The sequence below is a fragment of the Melanotaenia boesemani genome, chromosome 19 (genome assembly GCF_017639745.1).
Source record: "Melanotaenia boesemani isolate fMelBoe1 chromosome 19, fMelBoe1.pri, whole genome shotgun sequence".
Taxonomy (NCBI): domain Eukaryota; kingdom Metazoa; phylum Chordata; class Actinopteri; order Atheriniformes; family Melanotaeniidae; genus Melanotaenia; species Melanotaenia boesemani.
In genome coordinates, this window is record NC_055700.1 from 1,147,062 (window position 1) to 1,173,429 (window position 26,368).

The 26,368-nt window shown below is 42.7% G+C and overlaps 1 protein-coding gene across 3 annotated transcripts in view; it reads left to right on the top strand.

The window, feature by feature from the left end:
- xrcc4 (X-ray repair complementing defective repair in Chinese hamster cells 4) overlaps nucleotides 1-26,368 on the top strand; it is a 55,054-nt gene that overhangs the window by 12,700 nt on the left and 15,986 nt on the right. For all 3 annotated transcript variants that reach the window (XM_041970063.1, XM_041970064.1, XM_041970062.1), the window contains exons 3-7: nucleotides 883-1,067; nucleotides 3,955-4,121; nucleotides 12,228-12,359; nucleotides 13,377-13,528; nucleotides 21,215-21,356. In XM_041970063.1, coding sequence (XP_041825997.1) covers nucleotides 883-1,067; nucleotides 3,955-4,121; nucleotides 12,228-12,359; nucleotides 13,377-13,528; nucleotides 21,215-21,356 — 778 coding nt within the window. The remainder of the gene's footprint in view (nucleotides 1-882; nucleotides 1,068-3,954; nucleotides 4,122-12,227; nucleotides 12,360-13,376; nucleotides 13,529-21,214; nucleotides 21,357-26,368) is intronic.

The window sequence follows — 26,368 nt, forward strand, 5'->3', positions numbered from 1 at the left end:
TGAGAGCCCGCAGTCTTAGCGTTAGCTGCTAATGTGAGAGCCCGCGGTCTTAGTGTGAGTAGTAATACGCTGCAACATACATTACAGGTGAATATAATCCACACTGGTGATTGAAAACATTTGAATGTGACATCATCTCAGCAAAAGAAGCTGATTGGACGGAAGCAGCACAGGAAACCAGGTGTGTGTATATATGGTAAGCTCTCGTCGAGTTTCTAAGTCACTCCACATTAGGGTCATGTTACCGGAAATGAGGACAAATAAAAAAATCGATCTCCAAGTTTTATGAATTGATTTTAGATTTATTTCATTTTAATCAATTTAAATCAGTAAATCAATTTTTTAAACCCAGCCCCATGTAAAAGTTTTTTTATAAAGCGCGTCTTTCAGATAAAAATCGCTGGACATGAAATGGCTGCAATAAAACAGCATAATTCCATAAAATAAATAATAACCATCAACAAAAAGTTTTCAGCTGCTTTTTATAAGGGTCGACCACACGGAGGGATGGGGCAGGTCGTTCCAGAGTCTGGGGACTACAGCCTGGAAAGCCAGGTTTTCCCGGGTTTAAACAGGTGTTTGGGACCTTCAGGAGACTCTGGCCTGAAGACCGAAGGGTGCGTCCTGAGGAGTAGGGACACAGCAAGTCTACCACGTACCGCCTGGAAAGTCTAAACATTTTAAAGTCAATAGGAAATCTGATTGGAAGGCAGTGAAGTCATGATAAAATAGAGGTGATGTGGGCTGTTCTGGGCGTACCTGCATGTGAACGCTCCAGTAAAGGAATTCATACCAGCATCACTGCCAGTAAAAACCATGAATTTTAAATAAAAACTGTGTGCACGCTGCAGGAAGCCTGTGACTCTGCCGGTCTCTTTGCAGTCAGCGAGGCGGCGGTTAGCGCTGAGGCCGAGGAGCTGGAGATGCAGCAGGACAAGTACGTCCAGGACCTCCAGCAGGCGCTGACCGGAGCAGAGAAAGCCGCCTCCTACAGCTTCACGCTGAGTCCCCATCCCCCAACGAACAGCCGGACACTGACGTACGAGAAGATGCAGAAGGACATCTTGGTGAGTTCCGGCTCGGTGTGGTGAGGAGGGAACTATATATAAGAAAAATGATCCTGTGATCTCAGCAGCACTCTGAATATCTACGCTGTGTCAGCAGTCCTTCCTGCGTTTGATGCAGCATCCTGGTTGTCATGGCGATGATTATGACAGAATGAATAAGTGTTGCATGATCCAGGAAATGAGTCAAAGCTGTGGTTTAAAAAAACAGGAGGCACCAAAGTTAGTAAGGATGAGTCGTCGGAGGTTTTCCTTCCTCAACGTGATCTGTCTTAACCTCTGAGTTCCAGAGTCCGCTTCTCTGGAGTCAGAGGCATCTGGGATGGACCATCACAGTGTGGAGACCTGGACTGTGGAGGATTCCAGATCTTTGGTGGAAGAAATGGAGCAAAGAGCAGAAGAAGCCTTCAGAATTTTGTCAGGAACTAGTCCAAAAGCTGGTTTTATGATGGTACGGGGTGGGATCAGGGTTCTGTGATGGTTGGATCAGGGTTCTGATGGAATGGGGCTGGATCAGGGTTCTTTGGACCAGCATCTTCTGTGATGTGGAAAAGTGAATAAAATGTTTTAGGTTTTATGTTCAAACTGAAAAATGAAGTTTAGAGACGGTGGAGCTGCTGTCAGACTTTCCTCCTCAGATGAATTGTGTTTATGAGTTAATTACCGTGAACAAGAGTCAGAGATGGCTCTGGAAACGGTAACATCTCCATGGCGACCTGAGTAATCACAGCTCAGCATCGGTCTGGGGGCTCAGGTGGTGGCTGTGAGCGGAGTTACACCCACAGATGGAGAGATACGATGAGGCAACACCTGGACCAGTTACAGGAAGTCTAATGTGTTTCCACTTCCAACAGGATTTCACCCAGACATGTTTTCTCTGGTCCAGGAGGAGGTGAAGTCACAAACTGCAAATATTAAACACAGAAGAAGAAACACAGCAGCTGGGAGGAGGAGAGAGACCTGAAACTGGAACCTGCGGATGTACAAAAATCATCCACGGTGTAATAGCCAGTTTTCCGGCCAGGAATCACTCAACCGGTAACAAAGACTGGTCCATGTTGACCCCTTTAAGACATGGAAAAGTTGATGTTGGATTTGGTGAAAGGATTCCTGACCGTTCTGTACTGGGACAAGGAATCCTCACAGGATGCACTTCCATCCCAGTCCAGCATCTGTGCTGGTCAAGCCTGTCGGATCCACAGACGTCTCATCCAGAACCAGGTCTGAGAGCAGCTCCACCTCTCCAGGACTAAAGAACCTGAAATAAAACGTTAGTTTGTCCACTCTTAGACCTGAACCGTTGGTCCACAGAGAATTTCCCCACTCTGACGTTCCGACAACCTTCCCGACACTTCCATGATGTTCCCACAACCTTCCCGACACTTCCATAATGTTCCCACAACGTTCCCAACACTTCCATGATGTTCCTACAACGTTCCCGACACTTCTATAATGTTCCCACAACGTTCCCGACACTTACATGATGTTCCCACAACCTTCCCGACACTTCCATAATGTTCCCACAACGTTCCCAACACTTCCATGATGTTCCCACAACATTCCCAACACTTCCATGATGTTCCCACAACGTTCCCGACACTTCTATAATGTTCCCACAATGTTCCCGACACTTCCATATTGTTCCCACAACGTTCCTGACACTTCTATAATGTTCCCACAATGTTCCCAACACTTTCATGATGTTCCCACAACGTTCCCGACACTTATATAATGTTCCCACAACGTTCCCAACACTTCCATAATGTTCCCACAACGTTCCCAACACTTCCATAATGTTCCCACAACGTTCCCGACACTTCCATATTGTTCCCACAACGTTCCCGACACTTCTATAATGTTCCCACAACGTTCCCAACACTTCCATGATGTTCCCACAACCTTCCCGACACTTCTATAATGTTCCCACAACCTTCCCGACACTTCTATAATGTTCCCACAACCTTCCCGACACTTCCATAATGTTCCCACAACCTTCCCAACACTTCCATGATGTTCCCACAACCTTCCCGACACTTCTATAATGTTCCCACAACCTTCCCGACACTTCCATAATGTTCCCACAACGTTCCCAACACTTCCATGATGTTCCCACAACCTTCCCGACACTTCCATAATGTTCCCACAACGTTCCCAACACTTCCATGATGTTCCCACAACGTTCCCGACACTTCTATAATGTTCCCACAACCTTCCCGACACTTCCATAATGTTCCCACAACGTTCCCAACATTTCCGTGATGTTCCAACAACGTTCCCGACACTTCCATGATGTTCAAACAACGTTCCCAACATTTCCATGATGTTCAAACAACGTTCCCGACACTTACATGATGTTCAAACGTTCCCAACATTTCCATGATGTTCAAACAACGTTCCCAACACTTCCATGACATTCCCAACATTTCTGTGATGTTCCAGTGTCTGGGATACCAGGTGATGAACGGGTTCAGGAATTTTCTTTTATCCCAGAGTCTGGAACTCAGATCCAGGTTAACCATTTGGTCCTCATCGCACTTTTTTATTAAAATTTTTTACGTTAAAGTTTTTTAAATCCAGTGTTTATTTTTCCCCACATGTGGACGCTTTTGACGTCCTCTGGGGACCTTTCTGGACAAAAATGTCCACACAAAAAAACTGCTGTAAAATCAACAGTGTTTCTACTTTTTTCCTCATAAATATTCAAACCTGTTCAAAACAACCATTTTTAGTATTTTAGCTGTTTTAGTTGCTGCCTTCAAGTTCAGAAAGACTGTTTTGATCTTTCTTCATGTCTTAAGGTCCTTTCATAGAGCAATGAGATAAAATCCTGAGCGGTTTTGTTCTGAATGTGTCAGTCAGACAGATGAAGGCAGGTCTTTGTTGCTTCCAGTTCAGGCTGGGCAGTGTGATGCTGGAGTCCGTTGCCGAGCCGACCGAAGTGGTGAGGAAGCTGCTGGTTCACAGCCTACAACAAGGACACAATCTGCAGCAGAATAACCTGAAACTGGAGGAGCAGAACCAGCAGTTCATCCAAGAGCAGCAGCGAATCACAGCAGAGTAAATACACACTTACACACATTCCTGTCTAAGCATCAAGGTGGGGACTGGGTAAATTTACCTGCAGAGTGAGGACAATCCATCATTTAGAAATTTTTAAGGAACAACTAAAAACCTACAATAAAACAGTTCAACAAGCCAGAACCCTTCATTTTTCCAATCTTATCACAGAAAACAAAAATAACCCCAAATTTCTTTTTAAAACAACAGATCTTTTAATAAACACAAGCTTTATTAAGCCTTCCATGCCTGCATCAGATGCTGCATGTGAGGACTTTGCATGCCACTTCAGAAGTAAAATCAATGTTATTAGATCCAGGCTTTTATCTGAACAACATCTTGATTTAAACAGACCTGAAGCTTTGCTTTTACCTGAGGAAACACTGGAGAGTTTTGTCCTGGTTGATGCAAAGATGGTTGGTCGAGTTTTCTCCCAACTTAACAAAACAACCTGCCTTTCAGAACCAATTCCCACATCACTTTTAAAATCATTTTATGGTTTCTTTGAGCCTGAGGTTTTAAACATAGTAAATTACTCTCTTCAGACGGGCGTCTTCCCTGCTGCCTTTAAAACGGCGGCGGTGAGGCCCCTTCTGAAGAAGAGTCATTTAGAGATAGACAATCTTGATAACCTGTATCCAACTTACCTTTTTTAAGTACAATTATTGAAAAGCTTGTCTTTATGCAATTACATGAGCTTTTGCATAAACATAATATTTTAGAAAAATATTAATCTGGTTTTAGGACAAACCACGGTACCGAGTCAGCCCTTTTAAAAATTGTTAATGATCTTTGATCGAACTTAGACTCACAGAAACTTTCTGTCCTGGTTCTACTGGATCTTAGTGCCGCCTTTAATACAGTTGATCACGAGATTTTACTAGACAGACTCAGAAGTCTGGTGGGCCTCTCAGGTACTGTTTTTAAATGGTTTTACTCCTATCTCACAGATCAAAAATTCTTTGTAAGTATGGATACATGCCCCTCAAGAATCCATGAAGTCAAGTGTGGGGTTCCCCAAGGATCAATTTTAGGCCCAATACTTTTTAATTTGTTCATGTTACCTCTTGGGGATGTCATCAGGAGACACGGCATTGATTTTCACAGCTATGCTGATGACACACAGCTTTACATCGCCGTGCCTCCTGATGACCTGGAGCCAGTTAACGTCCTTTCAAACTGTATTTTAGATATTAAGTCATGGATGGCAGAGAACCTCTTACAGCTCAGTCAGGACAAAACTGAAGTTTTAATTATCGGTCCTGAAGACAAGAGAGAGATCATTTCACCAAAACTACATAATTTCAGTGTGTGAGAAATCTGGGTGTTCTTTTCGACTCTGAGCTTGATTTTATTCCACACATCAGAAATGTCACAAAGACAGGATTTTCTAATCTTAAAAACATCACCAGAGTCGCCCATTTCTCTCTCTTGCCAACACGAAGGTGCTGATGCATGCTTTTATTTTCAGTAGATTAGATTACTGTAATGCCCTGTTCTCTGGTCTTCCTAAAAAGTCCATCTTAAACCTACAGCTACTTCAGAACTCGGCGGCACGAGTTCTGACGAGGACCAGAAGGCGGGAACAAATTACACCAGTTTTAAAATCGCTGCATTGGCTCCTTGTGCATTTCAGGGTTGATTTTAAGGTTCTTTTAGTAGTTTATAAATGTCTTAATGGTCTTGGGCCCTCTTATTTATCCGACTTGCTTTCAGATTATGAATGTAAAGCACTTTGTGTTGCCCCAGCATGAGAAGTGCTTTATAAATAAAGTTATTATTATTATTAACCATTTCTACCACTCTGCTGCTTGTGTTGTGGCGTGATCTAACCTACTGCAACAGCTCAGAGGCTGAATCTGTTTCGCCTTCACTTATGAAAACTAAAACTAAACAAACATGCAGAAATACTCCAGTATCTCACTGGAAATACATTCACTGTCTCAGGAAAAAAATGGAAGATTACTCATGAAAACAAAAAAAAATGATGTGTTAGCTTAAGGCTAATGTCTACAGAAAATATCATTGGCAAGCTAGTAGCTAGCATCTGCGAACGGACTAACAGGTTTACTTTGTCCATCAACAAACATTTACCTCAGCAATATTCTCTGTGTTCACTTCCAGATTGACTTGAATCCTTACAGGCAGATGTTTTCTGGCCATAAAGTAGAGCATGAAAAACGTCTTAACTTCCACATTCTGGCTGAACTGACTATGGAGAGGCTGAAGGGACAAAACACACTGCTTTACTGCAACAACCTTTGATGATAGTGTCACATGATAGTGATGTTTCTTCTCTTTATTTCTTTACACCTTTATTTACTGATGAAGAAAGCAGGAATGTGCAGTGATATAGAAACCTGAGGACGCACGCTGAGTCCAGTCGTTGACAAGATGCTGGTAACCTGTGAAACCAGTGGAGAAGCACAGCCCTAACATACGACATTTGATCTGGTGGAGGTTTTCTTATTTCTCATGCCACCTTTCTGAGGACCTGTCAAACTTTGAGAGAAGCCTATAGATAACCTCTGGAGGTTTTTACAATGAAGACGTGAGGACCAGCCAACATGTCCTCACTTTGCAAGCATGGCCTCACTCCAGTGGTTGATGGTCTTCATCGCGATTGAACAAACACACAGCCCAGACCAGTTGGGCTGCAGGACGTTTCTCTAAACTCCACCACATTTCTGGAGAAAGCAACACGTTTATTTTCAGACCTGGTTTTCCTGCAGAGATCATGATTGGTATTTACTGGTTTCTGTAAATCCTGGTGTTCCACAGTCAGACAGTTTAATCCTGGTCTTCCATCATGATGTGAGCACCAGGTTTAGCAGTACCGTTAACTTCACCTTCGTCTACCTCCTCTGCCCTGCTTCCCCCCTACCGTTCCTCCCTTTTCCCTGAATGACATCGTTTATTTTGTTTAGAGAACTGTGATGTCACCGAGCTGCTCCAGTTAAATTTAAAGACACGGTGGAGACCAACACTCTGCGAGTGGAAATGCTTCTGTTTTCCTCTTCTTTCAGTTTAATGTTTGACTTGTTTGCATCCAGAATGAACCCTAACATGTTACTGACACACATCTGGAACTGGAGTTTTTCCCAGTTTTCCCAACTTCGTTCCTGGGACTGTTTGCTGGTCGGACTCAGCTGATCCTATTTCACCATGCCTCCGGAAACTCGAGGTTCGCCTTGTCATGTCTCAGACGGCGGTTTCATCAGGATGATCATTGATGAGAGAAAGCAGCTCCACGCAGACTGGAACAGAAAGTTCTGGTTCCTTAAACGCATCACGGGTTCCCCTGAGTCATGGAGCACTGTCGGGGAGGTCGCCATCCTGCAGCCGGACGTCAGCCTGAGGTACAAGCTGACGTCACACCCAGCGGGCTCCAGAAGATCATCCAGTTCAACCAGTTCATCAGGTGTTAAATCTGAAGAAAAAACACTGTGAAGATGGTAAACCTGTGAAAACTCTCTCATCATCCTGGGAGAACTGGGCGTTCCCAGGTCAGATGACAGATGTAATCCCTCCAACAGGGTCAGCTCCAGGTCGTCCTCCCAGAACCTGACGAGCTGGCCTCCAGGGAGTCTTCATCAGAGGAGCAAATCATTTCAGAGGAAAACGGGTTGGAGGTCCCGGTCTTCCAGGTCTTCCGGGCCTTCCAGGTCCAAAACACATCTTATCCTCTTCAGGCGTTTCCATCTGTGAGAACTGAAGCCGGACTGGGAGTCCAGTGTTCTGGACATCAGCAGATGGGAGCTGCTCTCCAACTAACAGCTGGTGTTTTCCCTGATTTGTCATTTTTCTAAGAGAGTCCACTTTTCCAGATGCCACTGAATGCAGCATTATCATATGGTTTGTTTATCAGAGCAAATCCAGCTCAGGGTGTGAACAGAAAGTTCCAACTGGTGAAAACTTAGTCACAGTTTTAGATGCTGACGTTCGCTCAGGGGAGTCTGATTTGGAGAAGTCTGACGAGTCAGATTCAGAGGAGTCTGATTCAGAAGAGTCTGATAAGTCCGATTCAGAGGAGTCCGACGAGTCTGATTCAGAGGAGTCCGACGAGTCAGATTCAGAGGAGTCCGACGAGTCTGATTCAGAGGAGTCCGACGAGTCAGATTCAGAGGAGTCCGACGAGTCAGATTCAGAGGAATCAGAGGAGTCAGATTCAGAGGAGTCTGATGAGTCAGATTCAAAGGAATCAGAAGAGTCTGATTCAGAGGAGTCTGACGAGTCTGATTCAGAGGAGTCTGGCGAGTCAGATTCAGAGGAGTCCGACGAGTCAGATTCAGAGGAGTCCGACGAGTCAGATTCAGAGGAGTCAGATTCAGAGGAGTCTGATGAGTCAGATTCAGAGGAGTCCGACAAGTCAGATTCAGAGGAGTCTGATGAGTCTGATTCAGAGGAATCAGAGGAGTCAGATTCAGAGGAGTCTGATTAGTCTGATTCAGCGGAGTCTGATAAGTCCGATTCAGAGGAATCAGAGGAGTCTGATTCAGAGGAGTCTGACGAGTCAGATTCAGAGGAGTCCGACGAGTCTGATTCAGAGGAGTCCGACTAGTCAGATTCAGAGGAGTCCGACGAGTCTGATTCAGAGAAGTCCGACGAGTCAGATTCAGAGGAGTCCGACAAGTCAGATTCAGAGGAATCAGACAAGTCAGATTCAGAGGAGTCTGATGAGTCAGATTCAAAGGAATCAGAAGAGTCTGATTCAGAGGAGTCTGACAAGTCTGATTCAGAGGAGTCTGGCGAGTCAGATTCAGAGGAGTCCGACGAGTCAGATTCAGAGGAGTCAGATTCAGAGGAGTCTGATGAGTCAGATTCAGAGGAGTCCGACAAGTCAGATTCAGAGGAGTCTGATGAGTCTGATTCAGAGGAGTCAGATTCAGAGGAGTCTGATGAGTCTGATTCAGAGGAATCAGAGGAGTCTGATTCAGAGGAGTCTGACGAGTCTGATTCAGAGGAGTCTGGCGAGTCAGATTCAGAGGAGTCCGACGAGTCAGATTCAGAGGAGTCCGACGAGTCAGATTCAGAGGAGTCAGATTCAGAGGAGTCTGATGAGTCAGATTCAGAGGAGTCAGATTCAGAGGAGTCAGATTCAGAGGAGTCCGACAAGTCAGATTCAGAGGAGTCTGATGAGTCTGATTCAGAGGAATCAGAGGAGTCAGATTCGGAGGAGTCTGACGAGTCAGATTCAGAGGAATCAGAGGAGTCAGATTCAGAGGAATCAGACAAGTCAGATTCAGAGGAGTCTGATGAGTCAGATTCAAAGGAATCAGAAGAGTCTGATTCAGAGGAGTCTGACAAGTCTGATTCAGAGGAGTCTGGCGAGTCAGATTCAGAGGAGTCCGACGAGTCAGATTCAGAGGAGTCAGATTCAGAGGAGTCTGATGAGTCAGATTCAGAGGAGTCCGACAAGTCAGATTCAGAGGAGTCTGATGAGTCTGATTCAGAGGAGTCAGATTCAGAGGAGTCTGATGAGTCTGATTCAGAGGAATCAGAGGAGTCTGATTCAGAGGAGTCTGACGAGTCTGATTCAGAGGAGTCTGGCGAGTCAGATTCAGAGGAGTCCGACGAGTCAGATTCAGAGGAGTCCGACGAGTCAGATTCAGAGGAGTCAGATTCAGAGGAGTCTGATGAGTCAGATTCAGAGGAGTCAGATTCAGAGGAGTCAGATTCAGAGGAGTCCGACAAGTCAGATTCAGAGGAGTCTGATGAGTCTGATTCAGAGGAATCAGAGGAGTCAGATTCGGAGGAGTCTGACGAGTCAGATTCAGAGGAATCAGAGGAGTCAGATTCAGAGGAGTCTGATGAGTCAGATTCAAAGGAATCAGAAGAGTCTGATTCAGAGGAGTCTGACGAGTCTGATTCAGAGGAGTCTGGCGAGTCAGATTCAGAGGAGTCCGACGAGTCAGATTCAGAGGAGTCAGATTCAGAGGAGTCTGATGAGTCAGATTCAGAGGAGCCTGACGAGTCAGATTCAGAGGAGTCCGACGAGTCAGATTCAGAGGAGTCAGATTCAGAGGAGTCTGATGAGTCAGATTCAGAGGAGTCAGATTCAGAGGAGTCTGATGAGTCAGATTCAGAGGAGTCAGATTCAGAGTCTGACAAGTCAGATTCAGAGGAGTCAGATTCAGAGGAGTCAGATTCAGAGGAGTCCGACAAGTCAGATTCAGAGGAGTCTGATGAGTCTGATTCAGAGGAATCAGAGGAGTCAGATTCGGAGGAGTCTGACGAGTCAGATTCAGAGGAATCAGAGGAGTCAGATTCAGAGGAGTCTGATGAGTCAGATTCAAAGGAATCAGAAGAGTCTGATTCAGAGGAGTCTGACGAGTCAGATTCAGAGGAGTCTGGCGAGTCAGATTCAGAGGAGTCCGACGAGTCAGATTCAGAGGAGTCAGATTCAGAGGAGTCTGATGAGTCAGATTCAGAGGAGTCAGATTCAGAGGAGTCAGATTCAGAGGAGTCCGACAAGTCAGATTCAGAGGAGTCTGATGAGTCTGATTCAGAGGAATCAGAGGAGTCAGATTCGGAGGAGTCTGACGAGTCAGATTCAGAGGAATCAGAGGAGTCAGATTCAGAGGAATCAGACAAGTCAGATTCAGAGGAGTCTGATGAGTCAGATTCAAAGGAATCAGAAGAGTCTGATTCAGAGGAGTCTGACAAGTCTGATTCAGAGGAGTCTGGCGAGTCAGATTCAGAGGAGTCCGACGAGTCAGATTCAGAGGAGTCAGATTCAGAGGAGTCTGATGAGTCAGATTCAGAGGAGTCCGACAAGTCAGATTCAGAGGAGTCTGATGAGTCTGATTCAGAGGAGTCAGATTCAGAGGAGTCTGATGAGTCTGATTCAGAGGAATCAGAGGAGTCTGATTCAGAGGAGTCTGACGAGTCTGATTCAGAGGAGTCTGGCGAGTCAGATTCAGAGGAGTCCGACGAGTCAGATTCAGAGGAGTCCGACGAGTCAGATTCAGAGGAGTCAGATTCAGAGGAGTCTGATGAGTCAGATTCAGAGGAGTCAGATTCAGAGGAGTCCGACAAGTCAGATTCAGAGGAGTCTGATGAGTCTGATTCAGAGGAATCAGAGGAGTCAGATTCGGAGGAGTCTGACGAGTCAGATTCAGAGGAATCAGAGGAGTCAGATTCAGAGGAGTCTGATGAGTCAGATTCAAAGGAATCAGAAGAGTCTGATTCAGAGGAGTCTGACGAGTCTGATTCAGAGGAGTCTGGCGAGTCAGATTCAGAGGAGTCCGACGAGTCAGATTCAGAGGAGTCAGATTCAGAGGAGTCTGATGAGTCAGATTCAGAGGAGCCTGACGAGTCAGATTCAGAGGAGTCCGACGAGTCAGATTCAGAGGAGTCAGATTCAGAGGAGTCTGATGAGTCAGATTCAGAGGAGTCAGATTCAGAGGAGTCTGATGAGTCAGATTCAGAGGAGTCAGATTCAGAGTCTGACAAGTCAGATTCAGAGGAGTCAGATTCAGAGGAGTCAGATTCAGAGGAGTCCGACAAGTCAGATTCAGAGGAGTCTGATGAGTCTGATTCAGAGGAATCAGAGGAGTCAGATTCGGAGGAGTCTGACGAGTCAGATTCAGAGGAATCAGAGGAGTCAGATTCAGAGGAGTCTGATGAGTCAGATTCAAAGGAATCAGAAGAGTCTGATTCAGAGGAGTCTGACGAGTCTGATTCAGAGGAGTCTGGCGAGTCAGATTCAGAGGAGTCCGACGAGTCAGATTCAGAGGAGTCAGATTCAGAGGAGTCTGATGAGTCTGATTCAGAGGAGCCTGACGAGTCAGATTCAGAGGAGTCCGACGAGTCAGATTCAGAGGAGTCAGATTCAGAGGAGTCTGATGAGTCAGATTCAGAGGAGTCAGATTCAGAGGAGTCTGATGAGTCAGATTCAGAGGAGTCAGATTCAGAGTCTGACAAGTCAGATTCAGAGGAGTCCGACGAGTCTGATTCAGAGGAGTCTGACAAGTCAGATTCAGAGGAGTCTGACAAGTCAGATTCAGAGGAATCAGTTGAGTCTGAGGAGTCAGATTCAGAGGAATCAGAGGAGTCTGAGGAGTTACGTTGCTGGTGGACGTTTAACTGGTGGATGTGTTTCAGGATGAATCGCTACGCTGGTGGTAAGGAGGTCCTGGAGGCAGAGCTGTTTTCCCGGTTTGTCCTGGTCCTCAATGAGAAGAAAGCGAAGATCCGAAGTCTGCAGGAGACCATCACCAGGCTGCAGGAAGCAAGGTGAGCGAGTTAACCTGGTTTATAGACTGAGGTCTGGTCCACACGGGACCAGTTTAGGTGATTCTGCTCCAGGTCCACACAGCCGACGTTTCTGGAGTCTGAGACCTCTGATCTTCGAAAACATCTCTGCAGTCACCATCTTTTCCTCCATATGAACGACATCATTTTATGCGACCCGAGTCACCCTGAATCCTCTTACAACACCGGCTGTCAGTGTTCACGGTGCTGCATCACACGCTTTGTATCAATAAAGTTTTTTTTATTGCAACTTGTGATAATGTTTACAGTGTAAAGTATGACAAAGTGTAAAAAACAGAACAAAGGTTTAAAAAAACGTAGTGAAGAAAGAAAGTAGCCCGAATAATGTTGGATCAGTAAAATTAAAAAAGACCAGATTAAATAATCATTGAGCATTACAACGTAAAGAATGAGGACTGATGGGACAAAGACTTGGACAGAAGCTGGACGTCCTGCTTTATGTCCACCAGTAGATTTATGTTCGTCTGAATATGTTGTTTATTTTGGGAAAGTTTCAGGGTCAAATCTCCAACATGATGATGTTTACTTCCAGTTTGGTTCTGGTCACACTGGTGGGAATGAGACCGGTTCACCAGAAAGCACCAGGCTTTTAGGACTCCAGAACCAAACCAGAACCGTGGTTGTGTGAAAGCTCTAGCATAGGCCTCCCCAGTGGTTTGCATCTGAGCATGCTCCATGTCTTCTTCTCTGTTTCTGGTGCATTTCTGGCAGCACCACTTACAGGCCTGGTGTTGATACTGCAGCGTTTACCTGGAAAAGCTTCGGTCTCTATGAAAAACTGTTCAGTCGCGGTGTGGTTTAAAACACGGGGAAACGTACCAAACGCGCCGCAGCAGACAGAAACACGTCAACACGTCAGACTCTGAACAACCACCAGGGAAATAAACCATGCAGCTGTCTTCCAGTCTTCTTGTTCAGGATGTTTTTTCTGTTTTTCTGCTGTTGAATGTGAATCCTGTCTACTGGTTCCTGCTGTAGGAGCGCTGATGGACAGAAAAGCCCAAAATCACTTAAGTCGGCCCAAACCGGCGGTCAGGACAGTGAGGCTGAGGATGGTGAATATGGAGGCAGCACTGATGAAGAGGCAGAGGAAGTACGGTCGACTCCAGCTTCTAATTTACCATCACGAGGTAAAAGTCGGGAACCATCCTTCTCAGATGTGGCAGGATGTCTCATTGTTAAACTGAGACTCGGATGTCAGTTTAGATGTTTTAGATGCAGCAAAAACACAAACAACTAAAGATGGAAACAAAAAATATGAGAGTAAAACATTAAAACAGCCACAAAAGAAGATAAAGTGACTAAAATAGACAAAAAAAAACAACAGATAAACTCAAATGGCAATAACACAACTACCAGTACACCATCATGAACACAAAGACCACAAACCAGAGAAAAGCTGCAGATCACAAAATAAGTAAAACAGACAAATGATAACAGACACTAGTCACCACGAATAGAAGTAAAATGATCGGTTCTGAATTGGTTTGAGTCCTATTGAAAGATAGAAGCTACTTCAAAGCAGTTGTTAACAGTACATCTACTCAAAGACGGCTTGTGGAGTCCCCCAAGGCTCCACGTCGGGCACCCTGTTGTTCAGCATCTACATGTGGAGTAGAGCTGCACGATTATGACCAAAATAATAATCAATATTATTTTGATCAATATTGTAATCTTGATTATTAATTATGATTATTCACCAAGTTTGGAAAAACATGTTTTTATTGCACCAATTATAAACAAACTATGTGGCAACAATTTTCGGTGAAACTGACTGTGAAGCCAGACTGTGATTAAACTTTAAATTAGAATAGATGATAAATAATGCAACAACATTTACCATTCATTTTTGAGAAGTTAATGTAAATTACGGGGCTACAAAAGATGCTAAATGAAGAGCCGTTCGGAAGCCAAAAGAGCCGGTTCTCTGAAAAGAGCCGAACATCCCATCAGTAGTATATATCGTTGTAATGGATGCTACAGTGGAGAGGGTTGTTGTGAGAAAGGCAAAAATTGAAGAGAAGACAACCTAAAAATGTTTAGAACAGCAAAAATAGCAATAATAATAAAAAAACATAATTCTTCATCAGTATTTTTTTATTTTAACGTTTAATTTTATTAAGTGTAATGTTTTTTTTAATTAGGAGTCTGCAACATGTCACAACACTTGTAACTTTTTAAATGTTTATGTCGACACTCTTCATTAATGAACATTAATATCTGACGGTAAGCTAGCGTGGGATCACTCCCGCGGGATAAAATAAATCTGAGCAACAACCGTTCACCCGGACTCGAGATTTGGGGTCTTTGTAAATCATTTTTACCCATTCGATGAAGTTCTGGTAAAATCCAAATGCCGACAGAGTCTGATATAGAAAGCTTGAATTATCTCGATCAAAGGCCTTCTGGTCTGAGAACCAGTCCTCTCAGCAGCCAGTGTGGTTTGGATGGAAGCTCCGAACCGTCCCACACCGACTGGCTTCACAACAAAACTTTATGGACTGTGAATATGATATTTCTGGGAGCCGTTGTCATGGTAACCGAGTGTGTTTGCACCACTGCTGAGATGCTGTGACTTCATAGCCATAAACTAATCATGACATCAGTGAGCAGTTATGTAACGCAGACTGGTGGGCCTCCGTCAAACAGAACACCTTCCACTTCATCCAGATCCCGGCGGCCAGGGCATGAATAATACTCCGTGTCAACACAGGTTACCTTAATGCAGCATTCTCACATATTTCCACATTCTAGTCATCTACGGCCAGTTTGGCTCTTTGTAGAACGTTGATGGATGTGTTGTGTTTGGCGTTTTCTCCATCTGATGAAGGATAGTTTGCAGCATTTGTGTTGTTCCTGTTGCTACAACAGTGAGGTAGGAGAGAGAAAAGAAGTCCTAGGAATGAGTTAAGTAGTACTAGGAATGAGTGAAGTATTCCTAGGAATGAGTTAAGTAGTGCAAGGAATGAGTTAAGTATTCCTAGGAATGAGTAAAGTAATCCTAGGAATGAGTTAAGCAGTACTAGGAATGAGTTAAGTATTCCTGGGAATGAGTTAAGTAGTGCAAGGAATGAGTTAAGTATTCCTATGAATGAGTAAAGTAATCCTAGGAATGAGTAAAGTAGTACTAGGAATGAGTAAAACAGTCCTAGGAATAAGTAAAGTATTCCTAGGAATGAGTTAAATAGTCCTAGGAATGAGTAAAGTAGTACTAGGAATGAATAAAATAGTACAAGGAATGAGTAAAGTAGTCCTAGGAATGAGTAAAGTAGTAATAGAAATGAGTGAAGTAGTACTAGGAATGAGTAAAGTAGTAATAGGAATGAGTCAAGTAGTACTAGGAATGAGTAAAGTAGTCCTAGGAATGAGTAAAGTAGTACTAGGAATGAGTAAAGTAGTACTAGGAATGAGTAAAGTAGTACTAGGAATGAGTAAAGTAGTCCTAGGAATGAGTAAAGTAGTACTAGGAATGAGTAAAGTAGTACTAGGAATGAGTAAAGTAGTACTAGGAATGAGTAAAGTAGTAATAGGAATGAGTAAAGTAGTACTAGGAATGAGTAAAGTAGTAATAGGAATGAGTAAAGTAGTACTAGGAATGAGTAAAGTAGTCCTAGGAATGAGTAAATTAGTACTAGGAATGAGTAAAGTAATCCTAGGAATAACTAAAGTAGTCCTACAAATGAGTAAAGTAGTCCTAGGAATGAGTAAAGTGGTCCTAGGAATGAGTAAAGTAGTACTAGGAATGAGTAAAGTAATCCTAAGAATGAGTAAAGTAGTCCTAGGAATGAGTTAAGTAGTGCAAGGAATGAGTTAAGTATTCCTAGGAATGAGTAAAGTAGTACTAGGAATGAGTAAAACAGTCCTAGGAATAAGTAAAGTATTCCTAGGAATGAGTTAAGTAGTACTAGGAATGAGTTAAGTATTCCTAGGAATGAGTTAAATAGTCCTAGGAATGAGTAAAGTAGTACTAGGAATGAATAAAGTAGTACTAGGAATGAATAAAGTAGTCCTAGGAATGAGTAAAGTAGTAACAGAAATGAGTAAACTAGTCCTAGGAATGAGTAAAGTAGTCCTAGGAATGAGTAAAGTAGTACTAGGAATAAGTAAAGTAGTACTAGGAATGAGTAAAGTAATCCTAGGAATGAGTAAAGTAGTCCTAGGAATGAGTAAAGTAGTACTGGGAATGAGTAAAGTAATCCTAGGAATGAGTTAAGTAGTCCTAGGAATGAGTTAAGTAGTACTAGGAATGAGTTAAGTAGTACTAGGAATGAGTGAAGTAGTACAAGGAATGAGTTAAGTATTCCTAGGAATGAGTAAAGTAATCCTAGGAATGAGTTAAGCAGAACTAGGAATGAGTTAAGTATTACTGGGAATGAGTTAAGTAGTGCAAGGAATGAGTTAAGTATTCCTAGGAATGAGTAAAGTAATCCTAGGAATGAGTGAAGTAGTACTAGGAATGAGTAAAGTAGTCCTAGGAATGAGTAAATTAGTACTAGGAATGAGTAAAGTAATCCTAGGAATAAGTAAAGTAGTCCTACAAATGAGTAAAGTAGTAATAGGAATGAGTCAAGTAGTACTAGGAATGAGTAGTCCAAGGAATGAGTAAAGTAGTAATAGAAATGAGTAAAGTAGTCCTAGGAATGAGTAAAGTAGTCCTAGGAATGAGTAAAGTAGTACTAGGAATGAGTAAAGTAGTCCTACGAATGAGTAAAGTAGTAATAGGAATGAGTCAATTAGTGCTAGGAATGAGTAAAGTAGTCCTAGGAATGAGTAAAGTAGTAACAGAAATGAGTAAACTAGTCCTAGGAATGAGTAAAGTAGTCCTAGGAATGAGTAAAGTAGTAATAGGAATGAATAAAGTAGTACTAGGAATGAGTAAAGTAATCCTAGGAATGAGTAAAGTAGTCCTAGGAATGAGTAAAGTAGTACTGGGAATGAGTAAAGTAATCCTAGGAATGAGTAAAGTAGTACTAGGAATGAGTTAAGTAGTACTAGGAATGAGTAAAGTAATCCTAGGAATGAGTAAAGTAGTACTAGGAATGAGTTAAGTAGTACTAGGAATGAGTTAAGTAGTACTAGGAATGAGTGAAGTAGTGCAAGGAATGAGTTAAGTATTCCTAGGAATGAGTAAAATAATCCTAGGAATGAGTTAAGCAGTACTAGGAATGAGTTAAGTATTCCTGGGAATGAGTTAGCTAGTGCAAGGAATGAGTTAAGTATTCCTAGGAATGAGTAAAGTAATCCTAGGAATGAGTTAAGTAGTACTAGGAATGAGTAAAGTAGTGCTAGGAATGAGTAAATTAGTACTAGGAATGAGTAAAGTAGTCCTAGGAATGAGTAAAGTAGTACTAGGAATGAGTAAAGTAGTACTAGGAATGAGTAAAGTAGTCCTAGGAATGAGTAAAGTAGTAATAGGAATGAGTAAAGTAGCACTAGGAATGAGTAAAGTAGTAATAGGAATGAGTAAAGTAGTACTAGGAATGAGTAAAGTAGTCCTAGGAATGAGTAAATTAGTACTAGGAATGAGTAAAGTAATCCTAGGAATAACTAAAGTAGTCCTACAAATGAGTAAAGTAGTCCTAGGAATGAGTAAAGTGGTCCTAGGAATGAGTAAAGTAGTACTAGGAATGAGTAAAGTAATCCTAGGAATGAGTAAAGTAGTCCTAGGAATGAGTAAAGTATTCCTAGGAATGAGTAAAGCAGTACTAGGAATGAGTTAAGTATTCTTGGGAATGAGTTAAGTAGTGCAAGGAATGAGTTAAGTATTCCTAGGAATGAGTAAAGTAGTACTAGGAATGAGTAAAACAGTCCTAGGAATAAGTAAAGTATTCCTAGGAATGAGTTAAGTAGTACTAGGAATGAGTTAAGTATTCCTAGGAATGAGTTAAATAGTCCTAGGAATGAGTAAAGTACTACTAGGAATGAATAAAGTAGTACTAGGAATGAATAAAGTAGTCCTAGGAATGAGTAAAGTAGTAACAGAAATGAGTAAACTAGTCCTAGGAATGAGTAAAGTAGTCCCAGGAATGAGTCAAGTAGTAATAGGAATGAGTAAAGTAGTACTAGGAATGAGTAAAGTAATCCTAGGAATGAGTAAAGTAGTCCTAGGAATGAGTAAAGTAGTACTGGGAATGAGTAAAGTAATCCTAGGAATGAGTAAAGTAGTCCTAGGAATGAGTTAAGTAGTACTAGGAATGAGTTAAGTAGTACTAGGAATGAGTGAAGTAGTACAAGGAATGAGTGAAGTATTCCTAGGAATGAGTAAAGTAATCCTAGGAATGAGTTAAGCAGAACTAGGAATGAGTTAAGTATTACTGGGAATGAGTTAAGTAGTGCAAGGAATGAGTTAAGTATTCCTAGGAATGAGTAAAGTAATCCTAGGAATGAGTGAAGTAGTACTAGGAATGAGTAAAGTAGTCCTAGGAATGAGTAAATTAGTACTAGGAATGAGTAAAGTAATCCTAGGAATAAGTAAAGTAGTCCTACAAATGAGTAAAGTAGTAATAGGAATGAGTCAAGTAGTACTAGGAATGAGTAGTCCTAGGAATGAGTAAAGTAGTAATAGAAATGAGTAAACTAGTCCTAGGAATGAGTAAAGTAGTCCTAGGAATGAGTAAAGTAGTACTAGGAATGAGTAAAGTAGTCCTACGAATGAGTAAAGTAGTAATAGGAATGAGTCAATTAGTACTAGGAATGAGTAAAGTAGTCCTAGGAATGAGTAAAGTAGTAATAGGAATGAGTAAAGTAGTACTAGGAATGAGTAAAGTAATCCTAGGAATGAGTAAAGTAGTCCTAGGAATGAGTAAAGTAGTACTGGGAATGAGTAAAGTAGTACTAGGAATGAGTTAAGTAGTACTAGGAATGAGTAAAGTAATCCTAGGAATGAGTAAAGTAGTACTAGGAATGAGTTAAGTAGTACTAGGAATGAGTTAAGTAGTACTAGGAATGAGTGAAGTAGTGCAAGGAATGAGTGAAGTAGTGCAAGGAATGAGTTAAGTATTCCTAGGAATGAGTAAAGTAATCCTAGGAATGAGTTAAGCAGTACTAGGAATGAGTAAAGTATTCCTAGGAATGAGTTAAGTAGTGCAAGGAATGAGTTAAGTATTCCTAGGAATGAGTAAAGTAATCCTAGGAATGAGTGAAGTAGTACTAGGAATGAGTAAAGTAGTACTAGGAATGAGTAAAGTAGTACTAGGAATGAGTAAAGTAGTCCTAGGAATGAGTAAAGTAGTCCTAGGAATGAGTAAAGTAGTAATAGAAATGAGTAAAGTAGTCCTAGGAATGAGTAAAGTAGTCCTAGGAATGAGTAACGTAGTAATAGGAATGAGTAAAGTAGTAATAGGAATGAGTAAAGTTGTCTTAGGAATGAGTAAAGTAGTAATAGGAATGAGTAAAGTAGTACTAGGAATGAGTAAAGTAGTCCTCGGAATGAGTAAAGTAGTAATAGGAATGAGTAAAGTGATCCTAGGAATGAGTAAAGTATTCCTAGGAATGAGGAAAGTAGTACTAGGAATGAGTAAAACAGTCCTTGGAATGAGTAAAGTAGTACAAGGAATGAGTAAAGTAGTCCTAGGAATGAGTAAAGTAGTAATAGAAATGAGTAAAGTAGTCCTAGGAATGAGTAAAGTAGTACTAGGAATGAGTAAAGTAGTCCTAGGAATGAGTAAAGTAGTAATAGGAATGAGTAAAGTGGTCCTAGGAATGAGTAAAGTAGTACTAGGAATGAGTAAAGTAATCCTAGGAATGAGTAAAGTAGTCCTAGGAATGAGTAAAGTATTCCTAGGAATGAGTAAAGCAGTACTAGGAATGAGTTAAGTATTCTTGGGAATGAGTTAAGTAGTGCAAGGAATGAGTTAAGTATTCCTAGGAATGAGTAAAGTAGTACTAGGAATGAGTAAAACAGTCCTAGGAATAAGTAAAGTATTCCTAGGAATGAGTTAAGTAGTACTAGGAATGAGTTAAGTATTCCTAGGAATGAGTTAAATAGTCCTAGGAATGAGTAAAGTAGTACTAGGAATGAATAAAGTAGTACTAGGAATGAGTAAAACAGTCCTAGGAATGAGTAAAGTAGTACAAGGAATGAGTAAAGTAGTCCTAGGAATGAGTAAAGTAGTAATAGAAATGAGTAAAGTAGTCCTAGGAATGAGTTAAGTAGTAATAGGAATGAGTACAGTAGTAATAGGAATGAGTAAAGTAGTCCTAGGAATGAGTAAAGTAGTACTAGGAATGAGTAAAGTAGTCCTAGGAATGAGTAAAGTAGTAATAGGAATGAGTAAAGTAGTCCTAGGAATGAGTAAAGTAGTACTAGGAATGAGTAAAGTAGTCCTAGGAATGAGTAAAGTAGTAATTGGAATGAGTAAAGTAGTCCTAGGAATGAGTAAAGTAGTACTAGGAATGAGTAAAGTAGTCCTAGGAATGAGTAAAGTAGTAATTGGAATGAGTAAAGTAGTCCTAGGAATGAGTAAAGTAGTAATAGGAATGAGTAAAGTAGTACTAGGAATGAGTACAGTAGTCCTAGGAATGAGTAAAGTAGTAATAGGAATGAGTAAAGTAGTACTAGGAATGAGTAAAGTAGTCCTAGGAATGAGTAAAGTAGTCTTAGGAATGAGTAAAGTAGTAATAGGAATGAGTAAAGTAGTACTAGGAATGAGTAAAGTAGTACTAGGAATGAGTAAAGATGAGTCCAGCATTCTTTGTAATCTTTACGGAAACTCTGGGACGATTCTGTCGCTCAGGCAGACTAATGCAGCATCTTCTTTCTCCTCCTACAGAAGCTTCCACTTGTGTTTAAAACAGATTTCTTCTTCTCTCCTCAGAATGCTCCACTCCGAGCCCATTGGACGACAGCCTGCGTGACATCACAGACGTGGCTCCGTGCCGGAAACGCCGCCTCCGCCTGCTGAGGCCCCCGGACGCCGCCGTAAAGAGGCCGAACCCGGAGACATCACAGAAGAGAAGGTGTGTTTCTGTTTACGCTGCAGATGGCCGGGTGTAACAGCTCAATCAGCACAAACCTTCTTTACACACTTAATAGCTCAAACTCCTTCCTTCGTTATTCTAGAGGAAAACTGCACGGACCTGGATCAGAACCAGAACCAGACTTGGTATCCTGTCTGGTCTTCATCTAAACGTATTAATTAATGTATAAATGTGCAGTTATTCTCTGCAGATCTTTCATGTCAGACATGGTGTTCCTGCTTCTAAAGGTGAACTTTCCTCTGAAACTTCAGGGTTCAGGAATTATATGACCTCACTCAGAGAAGAAAAGACAAAGCGTAGAAGAAGACGAGGGTTTAGTGGGGGTGCATCGTTCCAGCTGAGCAGCTTCAGGCTGCAGTCACATTAACGGAGGTCTTCCTGGAAGGAATCTGGGGTTCAGAGGCGGTAAACACAGTGTGGGCCTGCAGGTTTATGAGCTGCTGGAGGCCTTCAGCTGCTGCAGTTTCATCTCTGAGCTCACGCTGCTGTGGCTTCCTTCTCTGGCTTTATGTGGAGACACAGCTCCACTAATGAGACGTCAGTGTTCGTCCATCATGGCTGACATCGTACAGAGATATTTTAGAAAAATATCATGATATTCCCAGACAGATCTAGCCGAGTAAATGTGGACATTTCTGTGGTTCATTCTGACACATGATAGGAGCAGATGTAGTCTAGAGGAACCAGAGACTTTGGGGTTAGATGAGTGGAACCCAGTCATGATGTCGTTGTGGATGTTATGCAGCACCTGTTTCATACAGAGCCGGTCACAGAAATGAAGGGACTGATAATAAAGATATTTATTAGGTGGAGCCCATTTGGAGCTGCAGCTGCTCCATCATGTGGACATTCCTAAGACCGGCGACCCACGGATGAATCTCAGGGTCCATCCAGCTGATGGTGGTGGGTTTGGGATCTGGAGGACATGCCGTATGTGTCCTGCCTGTCCCAGAAGATGTGGTGGCAAGCCAGCGTTCTGGTTCTTTCTCTGCTGGTTCCTACGTCTTTATGCGCCTCGGACACGTCCAGTCGTATTTACTGCAGATACTGTAGCACATTTGTCCTTCCTCCGGTCTTCCCTCTCATAGCTGCTCTTCTTTTGGCCCACAGTGAGTTACCACTACTGGTTCAACATTTCTTCCTTCTCCTGAATCGCTCCTTTTTTTTTTTTTTTTTTTTACCTCCATCATTGTCATAAATTCTAACCTGGAGCGTTTAGACACCAGGAGGCTGAACAGAGTCATTCTGCTGGGCTCTGAAACTAGACCAGCAGGGTTTCTGGAAGAGGCCTGGACACCAGCTGCAGAGCCAGAGTCAGCCACCAGCCTCAAAGAACCTCTTATGCAACTTTCTTCTGTTTCTATGGTGTCTGTGTCCACCCTTCACGATGCCTCTCTGTGCCCAAATCTCCCTTTTACCAGCTTCTTTTAGGACGTGTCCATTTGGAAAATCTTCCAGACGTGTCTCAATCTGACATTGTCCCTTCTGTGATGCTCCGGCCTGGTCCAACAGAGGCTGAATACAGCGAGTGGGGAGCCAGCGACTGTAAACCTTCCCTCTGCAGATGGCCATGAGCGCTGCCATCCACCCCCAGCTGCTGGGCGTATGACCAGCAATGAGCCGATGGGCAGCTGCTGGACCAGGCGGCTCTTCATCACTTCTCTCCTCCATGCATGCAGGAGGAAGTTCAGACCCTGAGAGAGGCTGCACCACCCCAGCGATGACTAACGAGCAGCGTTGCTCAACAGTTTGGAAATGTTGACTTTATGAGAGATGGGAAGTTTATCTGGAAGTGAAACTCGGACTGTTATTGTAGTTCAAACCTGACATGAGCAGCCCTGTTAGAGACGATCTGCTTGTGTTATATGAATGGAGTTATGCTGCATTCAGGTTCCAGCTTTGAGTTGATAAACCTGGAAGATGCTCAAACCACAGCTCTTTACCTCGAGCTGTTGGTTTAGTGAGGTTTGTATTCAGGGCTGCACAATATCAGGAAAACATGCCATATGTGATAACGCTGTTGAAAGTTGCCATGACGAAATGATCTGCCATAAATAAAATAAAGCTGCTGCTTTGATATTTTCTTATATAGCTAAATACGATAGTAGCATATTTTAGCTAATGCTAGATTTTAGTATCTCTTCTTCTTAATGAAAATCATTTGGTCAGCAAAACAAACTGATGATGTGCTATAGTGTCCTTCGGCCTAAAGACTAGAGATGAAATAAAAAATTATCAGCCTTTGCAATAGTTTGATGTTTCTTTATCAACATTTGATAAATTAAAAAATAGATATTTGTGATTTGAAATAGTTTCTGTCAGATGAAGCAGAGTTTTAGACATGAATGGCTAATATAAACAACATGAAGCTGTTAGCATCTACATGGAGCTCTTAGCATCTACGTGGAGGCGTTAGCATCTACATGGAGGCGTTAGCATCTACATGGAGGCGTTAGCATCTACATGGAGGCGTTAGCATCTACATGGAGGCGTTAGCATCTACGTGGAGCCGTTAGCATCTACGTGGAGGCGATAGCATCTACGTGGAGGCGTTAGCATCTACGTGGAGGCGTTAGCATCTACGTGGAGCCGTTAGCATCTACGTGGAGCCGTTAGCATCTACATGGAGGCGTTAGCATCTACATGGAGCCGTTACCATCTACATGGAGGCGTTAGCATCTACATGGAGCTCTTAGCATCTACGTGGAGGCGTTAGCATCTACATGGAGCCGTTAGCATCTACATGGAGGCGTTAGCATCTACATGGAGCCGTTACCATCTACATGGAGGCGTTACCATCTACATGGAGCTCTTAGCATCTACGTGGAGGCGTTAGCATCTACATGGAGCCGTTAGCATCTACATGAAGCTGTTAGCATCTACGAGGAGGCGTTCGCATCTACATGGAGGCGTTAGCATCTACATGGAGGCGTTAGCATCTACATGGAGCCGTTAGCATCTACGTGGAGCTGTTAGCATCTACGAGGAGGCGTTCGCATCTACATGGAGCCGTTAGCATCTACATGGAGGCGTTAGCATCTACATGGAGGCGTTAGCATCTACGTGGAGCCTTTAGCATCTACATGAAGCTGTTAGCATCTACGAGGAGGCGTTCGCATCTACATGGAGCCGTTAGCATCTACATGGAGGCGTTAGCATCTACGTGGAGGCGTTAGCATCTACGTGGAGGCGTTAGCATCTACGTGGAGGCGTTAGCATCTACGTGGAGCCGTTAGCATCTACATGGAGGCGTTAGCATCTACATGGAGGCGTTAGCATCTACATGGAGCCGTTACCATCTACATGGAGCTCTTAGCATCTACGTGGAGGCGTTAGCATCTACATGGAGCCGTTAGCATCTACATGGAGCCTTTTTTACCTTGTCCTGACCAGCATGGAGGTGGCAGAATGATGGTCTGGCTGCTGTGTTGTGCAGAACAAATTCGCTTTGCCAAGAGGAGCTTTATGGGTATAAGGCTCCTCTTGATAATCTCATTATTTATTCATTTGAATATTTTGTTTTATCTTATTTATTTGGAATTATGGAATTTATGTAATCTTGCTGGACCTGACTGGAGGGACAGAGAGAGAGAAAGAGGGGACAATGATCCAGCAGATAGAAGCAGCAACCTTCAACCCAACCTAACAGCTGACAAGCAGCTGCTACACCTGTACAGGAACACAGCAGATAATTTCCTAAAGCTTTTACAGGTAAACTAAGCTGTCAATCATCAGGAGTTCCTAAAAAATAATCAAGACAGCAACAACAACATGTATCACAACAACAACCAAAGAACCAGAAACACACACACAAGAACCAAAGCATCTCTTAAAGTATAAACCCACTGGACACCTCAGTGCTGAGTCAGCATGCAGAGGATGAGGATGGAGGATGATCAGAGACGAGTGTGATCCTGCAGATGTGACCACGCCTCTACGGAGGCTAGAGGCAGACTAGGGGGGGCCCAGAGACCCAGGCCATCAGCAGCATCCTGGAGCACAAACCCAAGCCCCCCACCACAAAGACCACCTCGGATCCACCCAGAGGGTTGCAATACATAATGCTGTGCGTATCATGTGTGCAGAGTTAATTACCATGTTAATGTCACCCAAGTCACCTAGTAGACATAGTGCGGGGTCTGCAGGAATATTACATTTAAATCATGTTGACATGTCCACACATACCTGAAGCCAGAACCTGCGGACAGGTGTGCAGGACCACAAGGCATGGAGATAGTTGTCAGGTGTGTTTTCATTGCAGTGTGGGCAGATTGTGACAGACCCATCCTGAACATTTGACCTGTATACTGAGTTTTATGAAGAATTTTGAATTGTATTAGTTGCATATTTGAATTGTCAGTCATTTTAAACATATTTACGAATGTATTTATTTTTTATAAATAACCCCTATAACACAAAGGTGTTTAAACATATTTGTGACATTTCATCTTGATTAAAGTTACTGGATAAGTCAGCCTCCCATTTTGAAGCTGAAAGACAGATTGAGTCTTCTAGTCTAGTTAATAGTCTATATGTTTTTGATTTGGGGCATCAAGATTTAAGAATTTAGTAAATCCAAAATGCTTCTCTTTGAAGCATGAGAGAATCTCTGAACACAGAAACCATGACACCAAAGGTCCGGTGGTGGTGCAGTTACACAAGCCCCTCAGACATGTAGGTGTTGAACCTGTGCAGCAGCCGCTACATGGTGGCGACATTAACTGTCTCGCACTGAAAGAGAAGTATTTTCGATATACACCCTGGACACTTTGGATCCCAAAGGGCTCAATTTTTGACTAGAGGCCTTTTCTGTGTTTTTTTTTTTCGTGATATTCTTGTGTTGTGTTTTGGTGACTTCTACTCCATTACTTTGTTTGTTTAGGAACGAGCCATCACTGTCTACATAATCCATCAGGAGGTAGTCTGACGTCGACATCTTTATTTTTCACATTCCTTTGCAGCTATTTGTAATTTGTAAATATATGTTTAAG